A 21,611-nucleotide genomic window follows, 5' to 3' on the forward strand; every position below is an offset into this window, starting at 1 on the left:
GATCTACAGCTAAGTTCAGTTACAGACATCAATTTCTTAAAAAAAATAAAATAAAAAAAAACCCAGAAAATTTCAATATAAATTACACTAGCTGTGGAAGTCATATGATTTCTTACCTTTCTGTCCAAGTTGTTTAGTTTCCAAGCTAGGGATTCCTGGTTAACATATCACAAGCGTTTTAATTTACTGTTCTGCTAAATCATAATATATGGAAAGGTTTCCTCATGATCTATAGCTCCTGCTAGTATACTGCAACATTTAGCTCCAAACCTAATCTGAGACACCTGATCCAGCAAAAGAAAATCCTCAGGAACATCTGAATATCAGATCCACGTGTGTTGGATTAGTGGTTGGACGTTTAAAAAACATCAAACAAGTCGCATACTTCTAGCATAAATAGTACGCCAAACGAATGCTTCAGAAACTTCAGTGTGTCAAAAACCAAGGTATTCACTTAAACAGTAGAGTTCACATTAAACAAAAAGAAAAGAAAAGAAAAAAGATGGTTTTATTTGTTCTTTGGTTCGTCCCTCTATAACAGATGATTTACCCAAGATGAACCTCTTTAGCTAGCTAAGATGCACTGTAAAACCGGATAGTTCATTTAACTCAAAAAATGTGAGGACACTAATTACCTCCAAATTTTTAAGTTGAAAAATCAATTTCTTTAAGCCAAATACACTTAAATACAACAAAAATTGAACTCAGACTTTGTAATTTAAAATTAATTTGTGTTATATATTATTAAGTGTATTTGGCTTAAAGAAATTGATTTATCAACTTAAAAATTTTGAGGTAATTAGTTTCCTCAAATTTTTGGAGTTAACTGACCTTATCCGGTTTTATAGTTTTAACTATAAAAAAAGTCACTAATGTCTACTACAAAACTCGCTAGATTTGTTGCTAGGCTCTTTTTTTAAAATTAATTTTTATTAAATAAAGTCACAAAAACCTTCTACAAAGTCTAGCAACAAAGTCACTAACTTGGCCATGCTGATCCCTTCTTGACTTTAACGAACCAAAAATGTCCATTTCAGCTCCTTCATACGATATGTCATGCATTTTAGATGCAAAGTCTTCCCTCCAACATCTAAGCAGAACCGAGTAAACCATCATGGTAAATAAACTGAAATATGAGGTCACAGGGTAAAAAAAAGTGAAGTGTTGTTTATTGTTGCTAAGCTGCATGGAGATCCAGGTCAGTAAAAAAGCCACAGATGGTCCTTTTCAGGAGAAACCCACTGAACGGTGGGAGGGAAGCTTAAACAGGATGGATCATAATTGTCATATGTGTCACTCAGTGGAAACTCTGCACTGCGTGTCTGATCTATTTCTGAGATCAATTATTCGACTTTATTTATAAGCACTAGGCTCACCGATGGAGCACACGAACACTGGTGCTGGACCAGCATAAACCAGAGACTATTACTTAATTTGATTCATAGGCAGAGAAATGAAGAGCATGCTGAAGATCATAAGGAGAAGACCAGATGACTGGGGTGGTAAGATTCAGAAAAAAATGTTTTCCTGTGAAGGAAAATAGGAACCGTATTCATTTCCTGTGTCAGGTGTGATAGATTTATGATTATAATATTTTCCTTTAAAAGACATCTGTCTAATTCAACCTCATCTCAAACACATTCACATTCATTTAAGACGTATGAAAGGCAGAAACCTATATATATCCTGACATCTTTTCCTAAATTCAACCTCATTTTTTTTATATAAGTTGGCTCATATATTTGTGTGAATTCTTGACTACTATTGATTGCTTCTTCTCATCCTCAGTTTGAAGCATGAAACTCTTCTTGGCACACCGTATAATCTGACTGACACTGCACCTGAAGGTTGTTTTCTTAAAGGTCAAGCATGTACAAAGCCGCGACCCTGTTACAGGACGACAGGCGACTCTGGATCCCTGCTAGAACCTTCAGGAGATGGGTAATGCTAACATGTGCTAACCAGGTGGAATACCCATCGCTACTGAAGCAGTACTGTGTGTGTGTGTTTAAGAGACCGATTTGAGCTTTGACTTTAATCCTAACAAAGGTTTTGTTTTTTTTCTTCAAAACAAAGCACCAGTAAATGAGTAATCTGGATATGCAAGATGCCTATGTGGTCTGTAATCAAATGTAGATCAGAGACGCTAAATCCTTTAGCGTTTCATAGTTAAAACTAGGAGCTTTCCCCAGGTCTCACTGTTTTTCAGACACAGATTAAGCCTAAGTATAAATTACACCTTTAGCAGATATATGCTAGCCAGATAAAACCCCTTCGCATGGTGAAATCTCGACAGTGTGTCGTAACTATATATAGTTATGAAAACTACAGGCTTTCCTGACTGCAGCACTGGAGCAGCACGGACATTTTGACCGACGGGATCTGATTACAAACTGAACTGATTAGACTTATGTCCATTTCACTATGGCAAGTGGCTACACAATAACTTTATAAAAACACGATAAAGGAAACCACACTTAGCTAGCGAGGTTTTAGACACCTTTAGGCAAACTGACTGTTTTTACCACCATATCTTTTATCTTTGCCTGAAAATAGTCTAGATAAGATAAACATCAGTAAAAACAGTCCCTGGTCAATTTGGTGGATAATTGTACAACATATTACGTTTAGACAGAACAGTGGTGCATATGTAGTGTTGCTGCCTCACTACTCCAGTGTCCCTGGTTTGATCCTGAACTCAACTTAGTGTTTGTGTGGAGTTTTGCATTTTCTCTCCATGAAAACTCCTTCAGATTCTCCAGCTTCCCCTCACCTCACAAAAACTTGCCTGTAGGAGGACTGGCACCAAAATTTAAATTTGTAGGTTAAAGCAAACCTACACATTTGCACCTAAATGTGTAGGTGAATGGTGCCTTGTAATGAACTGGGTGTGTTCCCATGCTTCCAACACAACCATGACCAGGTTAAAGCACTTACTGAAGATGGGTGAATACATGTTTGGTGATATACGAATATTACAATATATTATATATTTCAACACCTCTTCAGATTTCTTGAGTTGTGCTCTCAAAGTATGTTAAAGGCAGAAGGACCTCTTTTCAGCCAAAACATGATTTTTCAGAATTCAGCCAGAACAGAGCGACATCTTAAGGTTTTTGTTTTTTTGTTTTTTTCCCCCAGACCACACGTGCTGTTGGAAGTACTTTTTTTTTTTATTAACTGAGCCACATTTGCTTCTGGAAAAATCCCAGTGTACTTTTCGTCTTTGAAATGTCTATTAAAAAGTCTGCTGATGTTCAGTAGATGGGTTATCTACACGCAACCTGTCAAGCATCCAGCATTTTTTTTTAGTTTTACTGTAGTAAACATCGTAAATGTTTCTATGTGCTATTGACTCCAGACAGACTTCACAGTTGAGCGTCAGTAAAGTGTGCCTCACCATCAGTTCTGCTCAGTATTGAGACACAGCCGAACTCCATATGTCTGAGACGTCAGAGGCGTTTTTTGTGGGGTTTATTTTTCAGCGTCATGGTGCTTTGCTCAGACACAGTAAGCCTGCTCTTCCTCGACCTATACAGGACTCCTGCATGATAGAAAAATCCACAGAAGAATTCCCTATGTGTGCCATCGACCCCTAATGCATCCGGGGAGTATCCCTTAATAACTGTTTTTATACTCAAGGCTCCTAAACCCTGACATGGGTGGAACCATTGTAATTAAGGACATTAAGAACTTTCTTTCGACCAGTCGACGCAAAACATATATTTTTTGTCTATTTTTTTGTACTTTTGTCCACAACATAACTATCATTAGTATTAATAAATGCAGTATTAAATATTTCTGTAGTGTACCCGATATATGACCAGAAGTTACATATGGAAAAAGACAGGGTTTTTTTAGTTAGAAAGGAAATAAAAAAAATGTAAACTATATATATATATTTATTTTTAATGAGTAACTAAAAGACTTACTTTACATGGCTTAAACTGTGACTGTGATCCAAACCAATTGACCGCATTTAAATTCATTTTTTTAGATGTTCTTCCAATATTCTGTCATGTTCACAAATATTTCAGGATAAACAGATTTTTCTGTTACTATATTCTCTCTACATTTAGTGCATAATTGACTGCGTTGTGTATTCAGAACAACATAGCTACTTGCCTAAAGTGACACATGATGTTAAGTATGGTCTAGAACAAGGGTAGAAGGCTGTGACCTTTGACCTTGCTTGTTTGTTCTCATTGAAATACTAAATGCTCCAGCAGTGACTCATGATGGCCACAGACTTCCTAGGTTAGGGTACTGAAGGTGGCTGAATAGGCTTTGAACCCTGCTTGAACTTTACTTAAGAAGATGTTCAGCCATGCAACAGGAAGCCATTTCAGCTTGTCATGGAAATAACCAGAGATTAAGAGTTCAAGAAGCATTTTCAAACCCAGTGATTATTAGATGCTTTCTGCTAGATGAGTTATTACATGTTTTCTGTACTTTATCAAATTTAATAATAAAATGGAAATATAAGTGGGAATATTAGGTCACTTCATTAATGGTATTTTGCTCTCTTGTGGAATATAAATTTTGTGTTGCATCTCCCTTTAGAGTCATATGCTTTACATAGTAGTAGTAGTAGTAGTAGTAGTAGTAATACTAATACTACTACTACTACTACTACTACTACTACTATTATTATTATTATTATTATTATTATTATTATTATTATTATTGGGTATTTATTTATTATTATTTTATCTATATCTGCATTTATTATTGTTTAATTTTTATAATTTAATTTATTAAATGTATTATTTTTAGTAATTATTCATTATTTCTTATTATTGTTGTTTTATTTTGTATTATCATCATCATCATCATCATTATTATTATTATTATTATTATTATTATTATTATTATTGTTGTTGTTGTTGTTTTATCTATATCTGCATTTATTGTTGTTGCTTTGGTTTGATAATTTAATGTATTGTATGTAAGGTATTATTATTTATTGGTTATTTATTCTTATTTTATTATTATTTTATTTTGTCTGTATTTCTTCTTGTTCTTGTTCTTCTTCCTCTACTTCTTCTTCTTCTTCTTCTTCTTCTTCTTCTTCTTCTTATTATTATTATTATTATTATTATTATTATTATTATTATTATTATGTGCATTTAACAGAATGCAGATCTAACACTTTGAGAACAGTCGGTTAGGTTTGAAGCAGGTGCATGATGATTTCTGCATGAGAGTCCCACATGCTTTACATTTATACATTTGGGAGATGCTTTTCTCTAAGATGGAGGGTCTTACTCCAGATTGGCTCTCTATAAGCCCTGCAATTTGAACTCACAGCCTTCCAATCACCAGCACAGAACCTGTTTCAGTGAGCTCCCAGTCCCAAAGCTCACCGCTGATCACAAGTTTCCATTACCAAGCTCCAGTGCAAAACTCAAGAAGAAGTTTGACACCAAACACATCTTGGCTGATTGACTACACTGAGCTTAAGTGGAAAATGTGAGTCAAATTTCCTGAATTGTTTCTTAGTGCACCGAAGCATCTTTTCCTCCCTGGTTCAGTGTTTGAGAAAAGTCACTCAGTTGTCCTGCCCTCAGTGGAAGTGTTTGGGAAGGAAGGAGCGTGAAGAGCGCGCGCTCAGCCACTCCTCCTCATCCCTAAAGCGCACTCATCTGCCAGAGAAAAAAAAAGAGAAAAAAAAACCCCTCTAAAAAGTTCTCTAAACTAAACGCAGAAGCAGCTGCGGAGAAACAGACCGGCTATATGGAATTCCCAAGCTGAAAGGAGCGTATTTATTTCTATTTGTAGCTTTTTGAATCAATTTGCCTTTATTGCAAAGGCATTGGAGTGACAGTGGATACAAGGAGAGCTGGGGGATATTTTGAGAAATTTCTCCATGAATGAAAGCATTTTGGATTTGTTTGTTTGTTTGTTTGTTTGTTTCTTCACCTTTGCTTCAGTGTTGCTCTCCACGTTGCACGGTGTGCCTCGAAAAGAAACTTCTCAGGGGAAGAATGAATGAAAGTCATGCTGATGTGTAGTAGGAAAACGACTTTGATAACACAGAGCATATAAGGTAAATCGTTTGGTGCTGTTTTATTCATTTCCTGAATATCTTTGTTTATCTTTGCACACAATTTGAGACAAATTCTTGAAGTTTGAGTGCAAAAAAAAAAATAAAAAAATAAAAAAGGTTAGAGTTTTTGTAATGCATATATTGCAGTTCAAGGAACTGAACTTTTTGTTGTTGTTGTTGTTTGTTGTTTTTTTTTGTTTTGTTTTGTTTTTTGCATATTGCTTTATTGTTTCAGTCTTGATGATTATCGTGGTGCTCCGCGGTGGTTTTCTAAAAGTTTTGCTGCAGCTGTGAAGCTGAAGATGGGCCGCTGTGTTGTGCGCGTGCTGACTCTGTTTACGCTGGCGGCGCTGGCGAGAAGCGCGCGAGGCTGTCCGCGGCCGTGCGCGTGCCCACAGCCCGGAGAGGTTCACTGCACGTTTCGGTCCCTGCTCACGGTGCCCGCTGGCGTGTCCCGACAAGTGGAGCGCATGAACCTAGGGTAAGCGTGTTTCCCCCAAAAAAACTGAACGGGAGAAAATTGCACTGAAATATTTCACGGACATTTTGACAGACGGGATCTGATTACAAACTGAACTGATTAGACTTATGTCCATTTCACTATGGCAGGTAGCTACCTACACAATATCAAAGCATGGTAAAGGAGCCCACACTTGGATATCAAGGTTTAAGACACCTTTAGGCAAACTGACTGCTTTTACCACCACATCCCTTATCTTTGCCGGAAGATTTAAAAAATATATATTTCATGCATACATATTTGCACAAAATACTTTTGCATACTATTGCCTATTGTCTTATTTGTATATCGGTTCATGCAGAACTCCACACTGCATGCCAATGCACTTATCCATTGACTCCATTGATGCATTCATAAGTTGGCCAAGAGATAACAATGCTACAAAATACAACAAACCCAAATCCATCAACGCATAAGCAAAAGGTCGACAATGCCACAAAATGATCTTTTATCCATCCATCCATCCATCTTCTATACCACTTATCCTCTTCAGGGTCACAGGGGAACCTGGAGCCTATCCCAGGGAGGATCACAAGGCGGGGTACACCCTGGACAGGGTGCCAATCCATTGCAGGGAACAACCACATACACACTCACACACCCATTCATACACTACGGACACTTTGGACATGCCAGTCAGCCTACCATGCATGTCTTTGGACTGGGGGAGGAAACCGGAGTACCCGGAGGAAACCCCCGCAGCACGGGGAGAACATGCAAACTCCGCACACACAGGGCCACGGTGGGAATCGAACCCACGTCCCTGGAGGTGTGAGGCAAACGTGCTAACCACTAAGCCCCAAAATGACCTTTTATTTAAAAACATTTTTGTGTTTGTGTGTGGTACATTTTCTCATACTTCATGTACAGAACAGCTGAGGTAGGCTAGCTAGTCTTGCTACATTCTTTCAGAGACATTTATAGGTAAGGAATAAAATACTTCAGGGTGTACCGCTATAGAAAAATAATCATCAACCGGGCAGTGTGATGCGGGTCAATGTGAAGCCGAGTTACTCTTATGATTCTTAATTCATTAAACAATGACACATACTTTTTATCCAGTTCTAGTTATATTTAATGCTTTGGAATATCTGCAAATTAGGTTAGCTCCTGGTATCACTCACAGCATCTCTTTTTATCTCTCTCTCAAAAACATGCAGCTCGTTATGTTGCTGAGAAACTGGAAAGTGTAAAGCCTTTATCATTTTGAAAACCTACTGACCATTACAAAGCACTGACACTGGAGACTCCTTCCATAAATGCTATCTCCTTACAGAAAACAATACAATTTCGGTGATTAGATGGTTTTCATTATTGTCAAATAACCACATTTTATCAATTAGATTTATATTATGAGGAGTGTCTTCAAACAAGTCACTATAGAAACGAAACCAGAAGACATATGTGGTATGTAAGGGGAAAATCATAATGTTAAGTAAACTTGTCCATGGAATGTCCAGGGTTTAGTAAGATGCAAAAAAAAAAGATTAATAATGTAGCTATAACCAACTAACTAACTAATTAAGAGTAAAGGCATTGTTAGTTAGACATTTACCTAGCGTATATAAACACTTTAAGGCTAGCTACCTTTGTTATTCCCGCAGTGGATGTACATTCGCAACATGTTCTTTACTTACAGCTATACCAAAAATGGAATATTTGCACCATAAGAATATGGTTTCTGTCATAGAAGGACTTCACAAAATGGACAAAGTAGTTAGCATTGGTGCTACTTTCTCAAATTGCACAGAGATGCATTTTTTTGTTTGTTTGTTTGTTTGTTTGTTTGTTTTTGTTTTTTGTATTTTTTACATTTGATTGTGTTGTTGGACTTTGCATTGGCAAATTTGAGCTGCGGATTCTGTGTAGTGTCGTCTCTCAGCCACCATTCCAAACAAAGCCACTATTGTTTTCTTCCTCATTGCTCATCAAAATGAACTGGATGAGCACACACCTGCCTCCCCAAAAGATTTACACACAGGCTCAAGACACAACACAGCATTCTGAGTCATGATTTAAAACCCTGCTTAAATATTTTATCTATACAAATATTTAGACAGAATATTTATGGGCTAGATCTTAGGTCTGAAGAATTACTGTGTACTCTAATTGTTCATGTTTCAGATTCAACACAATAAACCGAGTAACAGACAGCTCTTTTGCTGGTATGCGAAAGCTAGAACTCCTCATGATGCATGGGAATAATATTCATAACATTCCTGATGGAGCATTTCATGATCTAGTATCCCTTCAGGTGAGTGGAATATAACAAATATGCTTCACTGGCTCGTTTTTTTTTTTTTTTTTTTTTTTTTTATCCTTATTTTATCAGGAAGAAATCGTAGATACAAAAATCTTGCATTTTTCTTGCCCTATACCCTCTCAGATGATGAAGATGAGCTACAACAAGCTGAAGATCATTAGCAGACACACATTTCAAGGTCTATGGAATTTAGCCAGACTGCACCTGGACCATAACCATCTGGAGTTCATACACCCAGATGCATTCCAAGGCCTCACCTCTCTCCGTCTGCTTCAGTTGGAAGGCAACCGTTTGCAGCAGCTCCATCCAGCCACCTTTGCAACGTTCTCCGTACTTGGCTACTTCCCCATGTCCACTCTGAAGCACCTGTACCTGTCTGAGAATGGCCTTACAACACTGTCACAAAATATGTTAGCTACTATGCCTCAACTGGAGAACTTGTTCTTGCATGAGAACCCCTGGACCTGTGACTGTAGGATGAAATGGTTCAAAGAGTGGAATGCAAACGCACCAGGTCAGCATCATGATCTATATGTGTTATACTGCAAAATAGGGAGCAGCACAGTAGTGCAATGGGTAGTGTCACCACCTCACAGCACCAGGGTTTGATCATGAACTCAGGTTACTGTCTGTGTGTAAGCTTTACATGTTCTCATCATGTCCATGTGGATTATCTCTGAGTTTTCTGGCTGTCTTATACCTTACAAAAACATGCCAAAAGGTAGACTGGCAATATTAAACTGCAACCTACGTTCAAATAAGTGTGTGAATGTGAATATGCATGGTGGTCTGTGATGTGCCCTGTGTTCCCAGGATAAACTCCAGGTCCATAGGAACCCCGACCAGGATAAAGCAGTTATTAAAGAGGGAATTAATGAAAGTGGTAGCTGTGTATATAGTAGTTAGAGCAGAAGAATGCTATAGTGCAGCTGTAATGTACTGCATATGTAAGATCATATTAATGCTTGTAGCCTTTAAAGGTCACTTAAGAAGTGTTGGAACTGCTGGGAATTGCAAGTTCTATGTTGCTGATGTTGTCTGATGTTAAATTAAATAATTAACATTGTCAGTTAATTCTATTAGTGCCTTTAGCAGATTACTATACATTACCATATCTCTTATTAATCCATGAACTCTTTTCTCAGCAGAGGTCCTCAAATGCAAGAAAGATAGAGCTTTCCCTGGAGGACAACTGTGCCCTGTGTGTTTCTCTCCTAGACAACTAAAGAAAAAAGATCTCCGGGACCTAGACACACCAAAATGCACTAGTCCTGTCATTAGTGCCCCTCACAGGAACGCTACCCTGGACACAGAGAGTGAACTCATGACATTAGACGACTTCAGTCAACCTCTCGGGAATGTTTCACTCGGTTTGTCAGATGAACATGGAAACCAAGTAGATCTGAATTGTCTTGTCAATGAACCGACCAAGTCGACCAGAACGGACTGGAACCATGTTAACTCATTTCAGATTCACACAAATGTCAGCCTGACGTTAGATCTGGAATGCCCAATTGACAGGGGAACTTATGAAAAGCTATGGAGACTTGTTGCATATTATAGTGATGTACCTGCTCACCTGAAAAGGGAGATTATGTTAAGCAAAGACCCTTATATTAGCTACAGGTATCGCCAGGATGTAGAACTGGATGCTGTTTACTTCACTGGTGTGAAAGCCAATATGGTAGCAGAACCTGCATGGATAATGCAGTCAGCAATGAATTTACAGTTAAACAGACCTCAGTCCACAAGTAAAAGGGTCAGACTAATTCTCGGCACCCATCTAACACAGCTGGTAGAGTCAGAAGAAGAGAGGCAACAGAGGAGACAGTGGGTTTTGATAGAGTCCAGAAACAGCACCAAAATATCTCAAGTTGTTGTTGTGGGCAAGCCAATTCAGATGCGCTGCAATGTGCACAGCTCAGGGAACCCATTAATAAAGTGGATGCTGCCCGATGGGTCTAAAGTTGAGGCGCCATATCAAAGCAGTGATAACAGGATTACAGTGTCTCCATCTGGTTTGTTGGCTATAACAGCTGCGGATCACTCTGACTCAGGTGTTTATTACTGTATAGCAATAGTGCTGGGTGATATAAGTATTCTTCCCTTTCGTCTGACAGTGGAGGATTCTTCTACTCCAGCTCCTGGAAGTGAGGGTGTGGCTGAACCTATAGCAGGAGTCGCAGGTGGGCCTGTTTCTCTTCCTTGTGTAGCCCTGGGTTCTCCTGATCCAAATATAAATTGGATCCTGCCAGACAGCACTATTATAAACACATGGTCAAATTTATCCAGGATGTTTGTGGCCTCAAATGGAAGTTTAACAATTCGCAATAGCCAGCTCTCAGACAGTGGTTATTATAAATGTGTGGCAGAAACTCAACATGGTGTGGACTCAATAGCCACAAAAGTAACTCTGACGAGGCCCTCCAGAGGACATCCAATACGGAAATATTCCAGTAGACCTCAGCCTGCAGAAGGAGTGTCAACCAAAATACGAGCTTCAATAAACAATGATGTGGAGGCATCTGGGGAAAATGAAAACGAAGGGCCTGAAGCAAAAGCCTTTGAACAAGTGGATATCTCTTATCAAAGAAGGACTCCAAATGCTCCTGGTCGGGGTGGACACCCATCCAGAAAAGTGTGGAGACGTCCTCAACTGCCGAGAAGACGAATAATCTCTACGGGAGCTGACAGGAGTAACCCGACAGAAACAAGGAGAAGAATCAATGTGTCAAATGGCCAGATAGATCCAAAGCATTGGGCTAACATTCTGGCAAAAGTCCGCAGTGGTGGTGATAATGCAAAAACAACTACAACTGTAAGTTCTGTTCTGACTAGCACAAAAAGATTACATCAGCTTGACACTGCTATCACAACAGAATCAGGATCTCTTAAGAGAATGGAGGGATCGAAACCAGATAGTAGTACAACCGAAGCAACACCACAAGAAGCATCATACACGGTCACAGCATCAGAGACATCACTGCAAACTACTGAAGTCAGCCTAGATATAAAACCGCTGGATGCTGACGGTCAGATACACATTACCTACCAAATTGCAGCTCCAGAAGTCAACCAAGATTCAGACTCGATTGATGTTGCATATACCACAATTGGTCCACAGCCTACTACTTATTTGGTGATAGATGCAGATATTGCCAAGTTGGATGAAGTGAGCACTGTTCAGAGCACGACTCCATATGGAACTCTTTTTCAACAAAACCAAAGACACACTTTGGGTAGCAAAGAAACTGAAGCAACCCCTATGGCTAGAGGTGATGACGATGACAATGCTGGTGATAATGAACATAGCGATTTAAAAAGGCATGGGATTGAGGTTCATCAAGGAAAGCCTGACCGCAGTTCAATATCAACCACATCTATGGTTTTTGAAGAACAAAACACAAAAAATGATTATGTTTCTCATTTATTTACTGACATTGCAAAAACTGCATCACAAGTGAAACATGAAAGTTCACAAATTCCACTGCTTTCCACTATGGCACCAAGCTCTCAATCCACTTTAGAACATGACAGAGGAACACATACTACTGCAAATAATCTTAAGCCTCCCTCACATGCTAGGGGCTCATCCAATTCGAGACGTAAGAATAATGGTAGACGTAGAAAGCCTAATAGAAATAGAACAAAACCAAAACCATCCAAATCTGCATACTTCGTAAATATCCCCACAAAGCCAACTACTTTAGCCATGGTTTCTGAGATCACCAAGATGACTACCACATCTGAGTCAAAAATATCAACATCTACAGAGGCTATGAGCACTGGAGCCAAAATGGATATCACTGTTCCATTTAGTGACAACCAAGGAACGTCACTTAGTGAAACAACTCAAGAAAAGAGGGCAGATCCTTTATTTGACATCAAGAATATGAGATCTCCTGATACTTCTGTTAATGAGAACATGTCAGAAGTGGAGCATACACTATTGTCATATGCCAAACCAGATAATATATCCATAAACACTACAGTGTTGTCAGTGGCTGCATCAACATCAACTTCAACAACCAAACATAAAGAACCGGCTTTTACTCTATCTCCTCTAATTCCGAACACTCCATCTACTGACTATGAGACAATTATAAGCCTCCATCCCCTGATGGGAATGCATTCTGAAGAGGCACAAAGTGAAATCACTACAGGATACCCCAGCTCAGGGATAAAATCTGACACATCCCCTGAGAGTCCTCAAGCACAATCAGAAGCAACACCAGGTGCAGATTTAGACAAAGCAGAAAATCAATATAAGTTCTCACTTAAACCTTTCTCCTCATCTGCTGTGGAAACTCAGCATGAAATCAGTGCAAGCCATGACTCAGAAATCCCTAGCGGTTCAACAAAAGCAAACATCTATGAGGGGGCTCCTGAGAATCCTCAGGTTACCACTGAGAGACCCATAACATCCAAAAATGCTCAACAATCTGATGTCGCCACTAGAACAAAACTAAACAGTGCTTCATCTAATGAAAAACAAGATACAGCCTCAGGTAGGAAGGTTGAAATCACAGAAGAAAATACTGTACCTCTGTTGGAAGGTCAGAGGTACAGTAACCCTGTCACCTCCCTGAAAACAACAGCAATTACTGCTACTACCCCAATACCACCACTGCCAAAAACATTATCAACAACAACAATGCCTCCAACAACACCAAAGAGATGGAGACCCTCTATAATCCACCCACATACATCTTTCCAGAACATACCTTCCATTTGGGGCAGGGCAGGTATACCTGACAGTCCAAATCATATTCCTGACAGACACAGAGAACGAATTTTAAACCCAGAACAGAGTATCAGATCACCTAATAGAAACAGGCCAAGTGTATTTCATTCAACAAATCTGTCGCAACATACTAAACTAGATATCACTGACACTGGATTAAGCACCAAAAAGCCAAAACCACAAACCACACTTAAAGTTCCCACAACTGCCCCAGAAGTCCTAGTTCCTCTTCCAAGACAAACCTTTCCTGTGAAGCTAAATGGTAGTTCTTCCTTTATCCATCATCCAACATCCACCTCCAGTATTCATCATTCTCAGCAAAAGCCAGTTATCCCAGCTAGAAAAGGATGGCCTAAGATTACCAGCAGCAATATTAGCACAGTGACAGTACAGGCTGAATCTGATGCCTATCTGCCCTGTGTGGCTGCAGGAGAGCCTAGACCTTTCCTCACCTGGACTAAGATCTCAACAGGTATGCAAAATTGTACACACACCTGCATTAAATACTGCAAGTTCTGATAAATGATACTTTATATACAGTAGAATCCAGAATTTGGTAAAGTTGCTAACAAACTTTATTTGCAAAACAATGGTAATTTAAAAAAAAAAAAAAACACTTATAAAACAGTTCAATCACAGAAATCATAGTGACTCTGGAAGAAGGGGTACGTTCATTTGTTTTTTGTTTGTTTTATGTGTACTTGCATTTGATGCATGTTAATTTATAACAGCCAACCAAACCTTTTTGCGTTGAGAGGTATGGATTTATGACAGAAATACATTTTTGTAATCCCACATTTACCACATTTTAGCTAAACTATATATGATGTAATTTACATAATGCTGACCTCTTTACAGGCCTCATCATCTGGAAGGAATGCCCTCAGTGGTTTATGTTGAAAAGAGAGAATTATTTGTTTCTGTAAAAAGACCTTAATGTTTTGGTTTCTGTTTAGTTTTCAACAGCATGCATTTAAGCTGTGAACACAATGAGGTACAATTTCCAAAAGTGGGATATGTCAGCTATTGTTGATGCATAAAGATTTTTTTATTTACAGTACTGTGCAAAAGTCTTAAGCACATACAAAGAATTTTTAGCAAAGATGCCTTCAAAAATAATGAAATTAAATGTTTCTTTATTTTTACAAAAAAATACTATTAAGAGCAATAAACAGTAATAAATGAAACAAAGTCAATATTTGAAGTATGATGACCCTTTGCTTTAAAAAAAAAATGGTAGTCTCAGGTACTACTATCATAGGCATAGATATTAAATTAAATTGACAGCTAAATCTTATCGTTGATAGAACAGAGATATTTTATAGCCACTAACTGGTCAACATCTGGTATCACTGTTATTGTGACTCAATAACTGGACCAATAATCCTTCAGTTTATTATTAGATCCTATATGCAGTCTCCTAATCAATGCCATTGTATCCCTCTGTAGGAGCCAGCATTACTCAGAACACTAAGATTCAGCGATTTGAAGTCCACCCTAATGGCACCCTCACAATTCGCAACGTCCTTCCTTTAGACCGGGGCCAGTACCTCTGCAGTGTCCAGAACCAGTATGGACAAGACAAATTAGTGGTCACTTTGATAGTCTTAGCTGAACACCCCAGAGTGTTTCAGCCACGCTATCAAGACATCACCAAAAACCTGGGAGATACTATTGATTTGGAGTGTCGCTCCCAAGGAAACCCTCATCCTCGCACTACGTGGGTGCTGCCTAATAGGGTAATAGTACACATGGAGGCTCCCTCCCTTAATACACATGAGCATCGAGTTTCAGTTTTGGCCAATGGCACACTCCGGATTAAATCTGTTACATACACAGATCGTGGGGTTTATAAATGCATTGCTAGCAATGCAGCTGGTGCGGATGCTATATCTGTTCGTCTTACAGTTGCTGCATTACCTCCGGTGATCCAACAATTGAAGAATGAGAATATTACTTTCCCAGAAGGCAACACTGTCTACTTGAACTGCAGTGCCACAGGTGCTCCTCCCCCTACAATAAGCTGGTCTATGCCAAATGGTGTGCAGCTTCGTTCTTCAGAATTTGTTAGTGGCCTCAACCTCTTTGTTTTTGACAATGGGACCCTGTACATTCGTGGGTTGGGTTCAGCAAATGCAGGGAAATATGAATGCACAGCAACTAACACAGTTGGGATTTCATCCAGAGCTGTTAGTTTGATGGTGAAAAAATCTATTGCATCAGCCAGAGCCAGGATTACTTCCTCATCTTCACAGAAAACAGATGTCATTTATGGGGGAAAGCTGCAACTGGACTGTGTTGCATCGGGAGATCCAGAGCCCAGGGTCATCTGGAGGACTCCATCCAAAAAGCTTGTGGATGCTCATTATAGGTAATGAAAACATATATTAATTAAATCAATCACGTTTAAACAGATACATAACTCTCCAATACATAGACATTCAGAGTCTCTAGTATTTTTGGTATATCTGTCTTCTCAAAATTACACCTATTACAAATTGATGAACACTTATACCATCTCTCCACATCTACTTAATGAATAATAACACAGCTGTAGGTAACTGGTTTGAACTTGAGCTCATGTTATTGTCTGTGCAGGGTTTGCATGTTTTTGGTTATTCAGTTTCCTCCTACCTTCCCAAAACCTACATATACGTAGGAGAATTGGCTATGCTAGATTGCCTGTGGGTGTGAATGAGTGAGAATGGTGCCCTGCAATGGACTGGTGTCCCATCCAGGGTATATTCCCACCTCACACCCAGCATTCCTGCAGCAGGCTCTGGATCCACCGCAACCCTGTCCAGGACAAGTGCTTACTGAAGATGAATGCTGAATGAATATACTAAATACAGTGAGGGAAAAAAGTATTTGATCCCCTGCTGATTTTGTACGTTTGCCCACTGACAAAGAAATGATCAGTCTATAATTTTAATGGTAGATTTATTTCAACAGTGAGAGACAGAATAACAACAAGAAAATCCAGAAAAACGCATGTCAAAAATTTTATAAACTGATTTGCATTTTAATAAGGGAAATAAGTATTTGACCCCCTCTCAATCAGAAAGATTTCTGGCTCCCAGGTGTCTTTTATACAGGTAACGAGCTGAGATTAGGAGCACACTCTAAAGGGAGTGCTCCTAATCTCAGCTTGTTACCTGTATAAAAGACACCTGTCCACAGAAGCAATCAATCAATCAGATTCCAAACTCTCCACCATGGCCAAAGCGCTCTCCAAGGATGTCAGGGACAAGATTGTAGACCTACACAAGTGTGGAATGGGCTACAAGACCATTGCCAAGCAACTTGGTGAGAAGGTGACAACAGTTGGTGTGATTATTCGCAAATGGAAGAAACACAAAAGAACTGTCAATCTCCCTCGGCCTGGGGCTCCATGCAAGATCTCACCTCGTGGAGTTGCAATGATCATGAGAACAGTGAGGAATCAGCCCAGAACTACACGGGAGGATCTTGTCAATGATCTCAAGGCATCTGGGACCATAGTCACCAAGAAAACAATTGGTAACACACTACGCCGTGAAGGACTGAAATCCTGCAGCGCCCGCAAGGTCCCCCTGCTCAAGAAAGCACATATACATGCCCGTCTGAAGTTTGCCAATGAACATCTGAATGATTCAGAGGACAACTGGGTGAAAGTGTTGTGGTCAGATGAGACCAAAATGGGGCTCTTTGGCATCAACGCAATCGCCGTGTTTGGAGGAGGAGGAATGACCCCAAGAACACCATCCCCACTGTCAAACATGGAGGTGGAAACATTATGCTTTGGGGGTCTTTTTCTGCTAAGGGGACAGGACAACTTCACCGCATCAAAGGGACGATGGACGGGGCCATGTACCGTCAAATCTTGGATGAGAACCTCCTTCCCTCAGCCAGGGCATTGAAAATGGGTCGTGGATGAGTATTCCAGCATGACAATGACCCAAAACACACGGCCAAGGCATCAAAGGAGTGGCTCAAGAAGAAGCACATTGAGGTCCTGGAGTGGCCTAGGCAGTTTCCAGACCTTAATCCCATAGAAAATCTGTGGAGGGAGCTGAAGGTTCGAGTTGCCAAACGTCAGCCTCGAAACCTTAATGACTTGGAGAAGATCTGCAAAGAGGAGTGGGACAAAATCCCTCCTGAGATGTGTGCAAACCTGGTGGCCAACTACAAGAAACGTCTGACCTCTGTGATTGCCAACAAGAGTTTTGCCACCAAGTACTAAGTCATGTTTTGCAGAGGGGTCAAATACTTATTTCCCTCATTAAAATGCAAATCAATTTACAACATTTTTGACATGCGTTTTTCTGGATTTTCTTGTTGTTATTCTGTCTCTCACTGTTCAAATAAATCTACCATTAAAATTATAGACTGATCATTTCTTTGTCAGTGGGCAAACATACAAAACCAGCAGGGGATCAAATACTTTTTTCCCTCACTGTAAGTATACTCAATAAATTGGTGAATCAGTGTACTACAAAGTAGTACAATGATGTATACTACTCCAGTGTAATACAGAGTGCTACAGGTTATTTCACATTTATTTCCCACTGACTCAAATTATGTTTTCCAAATTCTTTGTTTTCCAGTTACGATACACGGATCAAGGTGTTTGCCAATGGGTCACTGTCTATCCACTCTGTAACAGAGAAAGATGAAGGTGACTATCTTTGTGCTGCACATAACAAAATGGGAGATGATTATGCACCCCTTAAGGTCAGTATCTTGACAAAGCCAGCCAAGATTGAGCAGAAGACACAGCTCAATCAGAAGGTTATGTATGGAAGTGACCTGAAAGTCGACTGTGTTGCATCAGGTCTTCCAAACCCAAAGATCCAATGGGCTCTGCCTGATGGCACTATGGTCAACAGCATTATGAAATCTGACAGCAACAGTGGTGGTCCAAGTAGTAGATATGTGGTTTTTGATAATGGCACCTTATTCTTTAACGATGTGGGGATGCACGAAGAAGGTGATTACACATGTTATGCTGAGAACCAGATTGGCAAGGATGAGATGAAAGTACATATCAAGGTGTTGGCAGATGTGCCAGTGATCAGAAACAGGACCTTTGAGGTAATCAGGGTCATGTATGGAGATTCAGCCTCACTGAAGTGCACTGCCAAAGGAGAGCCTAACCCTAACATACTGTGGTTCTCTCCAACAAATAGAGTGATTCCTTCTGCCTCAGACAAGTACTTGATCCATAATGATGGGACACTGGTCATTCAGAAAGTGCAGCGCTTTGATGGCGGGAACTACACATGTCTAGCCAGGAACAGTGCAGGGCAAGATCGTAAAGTGGCCAGGCTGGAAATCCTGGTATCACCTCCTGCTATCAATGGGCTAAGAGGCTCCACAAACTCTTTGAAAGTATCTGCAATGAAGAATCAAAGGAAACTGATCCACTGTGAGGCGTCTGGTACCCCTGTTCCTCATGTGCTATGGGTTTTCCCAGAGAATATTATTCTCCCAGCACCGTACTATGGAAGCCGGATGACAGTCCATCGAAATGGCACTCTTGATATCCATTCATTACGGGTAACCGACACAGCTAAATTAACCTGTATTGCTCGTAACGAAGGCGGGGAAGCAAGGCTCCTAGTACAACTTGATGTGATGGACATTATAGAGAAACCAAGACTCAAGAGTCCTAAAACAGAATCTCTCTCTCTAACAGTTGGCAGGACAATGATGCTAAATTGTTCTGCTGAAGGTTCCCCAGCACCACAGTTGACCTGGATTCTTCCTAGTGGTTCTCCTCTAATGAGTGGCTCCCAGTTTAGCAAGTTCTTCCACAGATCTGATGGGACTTTGGTAATTACTAACCCTGCTGTGTCAGAGGCAGGAACGTATCGATGCTTGGGGCGCAATGCTGGTGGACTGGTTGAGAGGACTGTGGTACTGACACAAGGGCGGAAGCCAGAGATTAATAACAGGTACAACTCACCTGTTAGTGTCATAAATGGTGAAAGCCTACAGTTACACTGTCTATCTACTAGTGACCCTGTCCGTCTTACATGGACTTTGCCAAGTGGGGTTGTTCTAAACGGACCTCAAAGGGCAGGTCGCTACGCTGTTCTACCTAATGGTACTCTTTTCATCCAGAAGGCTTCTGTGTACGACAGAGGCTCTTACACCTGCCGTGCCGCAAACGAATATGGAAGCTCCTTGCTAACAGTCCAAGTGGCTATAATTGCATACTCACCACGAATCTCCAGTGGCCCACCTCCTACCACCTATGCCAGAAGAGGAGTTGCTGTTCAACTGAACTGTGTAGCTACTGGTATCCCTAAGGCAGAAGTGGCATGGGAGACTCCAGACAGAACAAGGTTAATTGTGAGCACTCAGCCACGCCTGTTTGGAAACAAGTATATACACCCTCAGGGCTTCCTTATAATCCAGAACCCCACTCCAAGAGACACAGGTTTCTACAGATGCACAGCTAGAAATGTGATTGGGGTTGACTCAAAGGGTACATACCTTCACGTATACTGAGAAGCAATAAATTCAGAACATGCCCAGTGATCTGAGGCGTGCGTTCAAATAATCCATAGCTTTATTTCTAACTATTTTTCAAGGTGAACATGACATTCTAGTGCATGTTCTACTGCGTATGTGGAATCTTTATCATCACTTTGCCAGTCAGTTCTTCTATCATGTCAGTTACTGCAAACATCTAGGGAGTTGTGCTACTTATCCCATTCATATCCAATACCTAGTAACTACTAATCTGATACTTCAGTGTACGTTCTTTTCATGTAAATACTACAGCCTGTTTTTTTTTGTTGTTGTTGTTTTTTTGTTTTTTTGGGGAGGGGGGGTTGTTTTTTGTTTTTTACTGATGCAGCCAGGGACAATTTATATCAAACTGTATATATGAGGCCTATGTTTTTTTATTTAATCTTGAAAAATAATCTGAGGATATTACTGATATCTTCAATATGGAAATCATATGAATCATTCAGGGATATTAAACCAGACAGCTACATTAACTAATGTTTTTAATTCTAAATGGGTGAATGAAAACTGTATAAAGGAAAAAAAAAAAAAAAGATTGCTTTTAAACACATTAACCTTTCCTGTTCCTATACACTCAAACCTATAAAGGTATACTTTCTCTAAGAATCCTTTTTTTTTTTTTTTTTTTTTTTTTTTACATATTTGCTGCAGGACACATTGTTGACATTGGACTGATTGGGAGAAATGTTTAAACCCTAACCCTGGAGAGCACTATGCCCTGAGTTCACTAAAACAGCTAACTTTTCATGTAGACTTTTCATGGTTGCAGTTAATGGCTTAGATATGTACCAAAACAGAACAGAAAAAAAAAAAAATTGAGGACTTGGTTCAGAAATGTTCTCACTTATACCATTATATATAAGAATGTTCTATAGAGTTTCCTATTCAGTTTATAAACGGAAACCCTTTCAGAATTGAACATTGTTTAAACTTGTATGCTGCATCCCAGTTGTGTAGGATTATGTACTGACTGCATCGTTGTAGAACTGGCCAGAAAAAGGCAAATGTTTGGGGTTTTTTTCCATGACGTTGCTTTAACTTATTTGTCTTTTAAAGACTTGTACTGAGATTTAATTTTATTTTGGATATCTGTAATAAAGACAATTTAAAACAACCTACTTAAAAGGTTACTCGAAACCAACCTACTTACAATCCTATACAGTGCAGACCATGAGATTTGAAGAGACAGCAAAGTGGCAATTCCACACGATATTTATGTAATTAAGAGATGGAAAATAAGAACGTACACTTACTTAAGTCTGGTGTTTAAGTATATGTAATTTCCCTGAAGTTTCTTTCACCTAATTCTTTTGACTTTTACTTAATTTCAAAAGGAAAAATCTCTACTTTCATCTCGTTACTTTTTCAAACGCAGCAGTAGATTTCTTTAGAATGATATAAGTTAAGTCATAAGGCAACTTTTTTAGCATCAAACAGCTTGAAGAAGTTGATCTAGATTCCTAACAGATATAAACTTTAGCAGATGTGATGGAGAGAATGAGACCTAATACCCATC

The 21,611-nt window shown here is 39.5% G+C and overlaps 1 protein-coding gene across 1 annotated transcript; it reads left to right on the forward strand.

Annotated features, from left to right (window-relative positions):
* The first annotated feature begins 4,736 nt into the window (after positions 1-4,736).
* Positions 4,737-21,209, forward strand: mxra5a (matrix-remodelling associated 5a). Its single transcript, XM_053616190.1, has 7 exons — positions 4,737-6,049; positions 6,285-6,530; positions 8,694-8,823; positions 8,956-9,346; positions 9,978-14,048; positions 15,026-15,947; positions 18,163-21,209. The coding sequence occupies exons 2-7, from the start codon at positions 6,352-6,354 to the stop codon at positions 20,069-20,071; spliced, it is 7,602 nt and encodes a 2,533-aa protein (XP_053472165.1). The 5' UTR covers positions 4,737-6,049; positions 6,285-6,351; the 3' UTR covers positions 20,072-21,209.
* The last annotated feature ends 402 nt before the right edge of the window (positions 21,210-21,611 follow it).

Source organism: Ictalurus furcatus, chromosome 26, assembly GCF_023375685.1.
Source record: "Ictalurus furcatus strain D&B chromosome 26, Billie_1.0, whole genome shotgun sequence".
Lineage (NCBI taxonomy): Eukaryota > Metazoa > Chordata > Actinopteri > Siluriformes > Ictaluridae > Ictalurus > Ictalurus furcatus.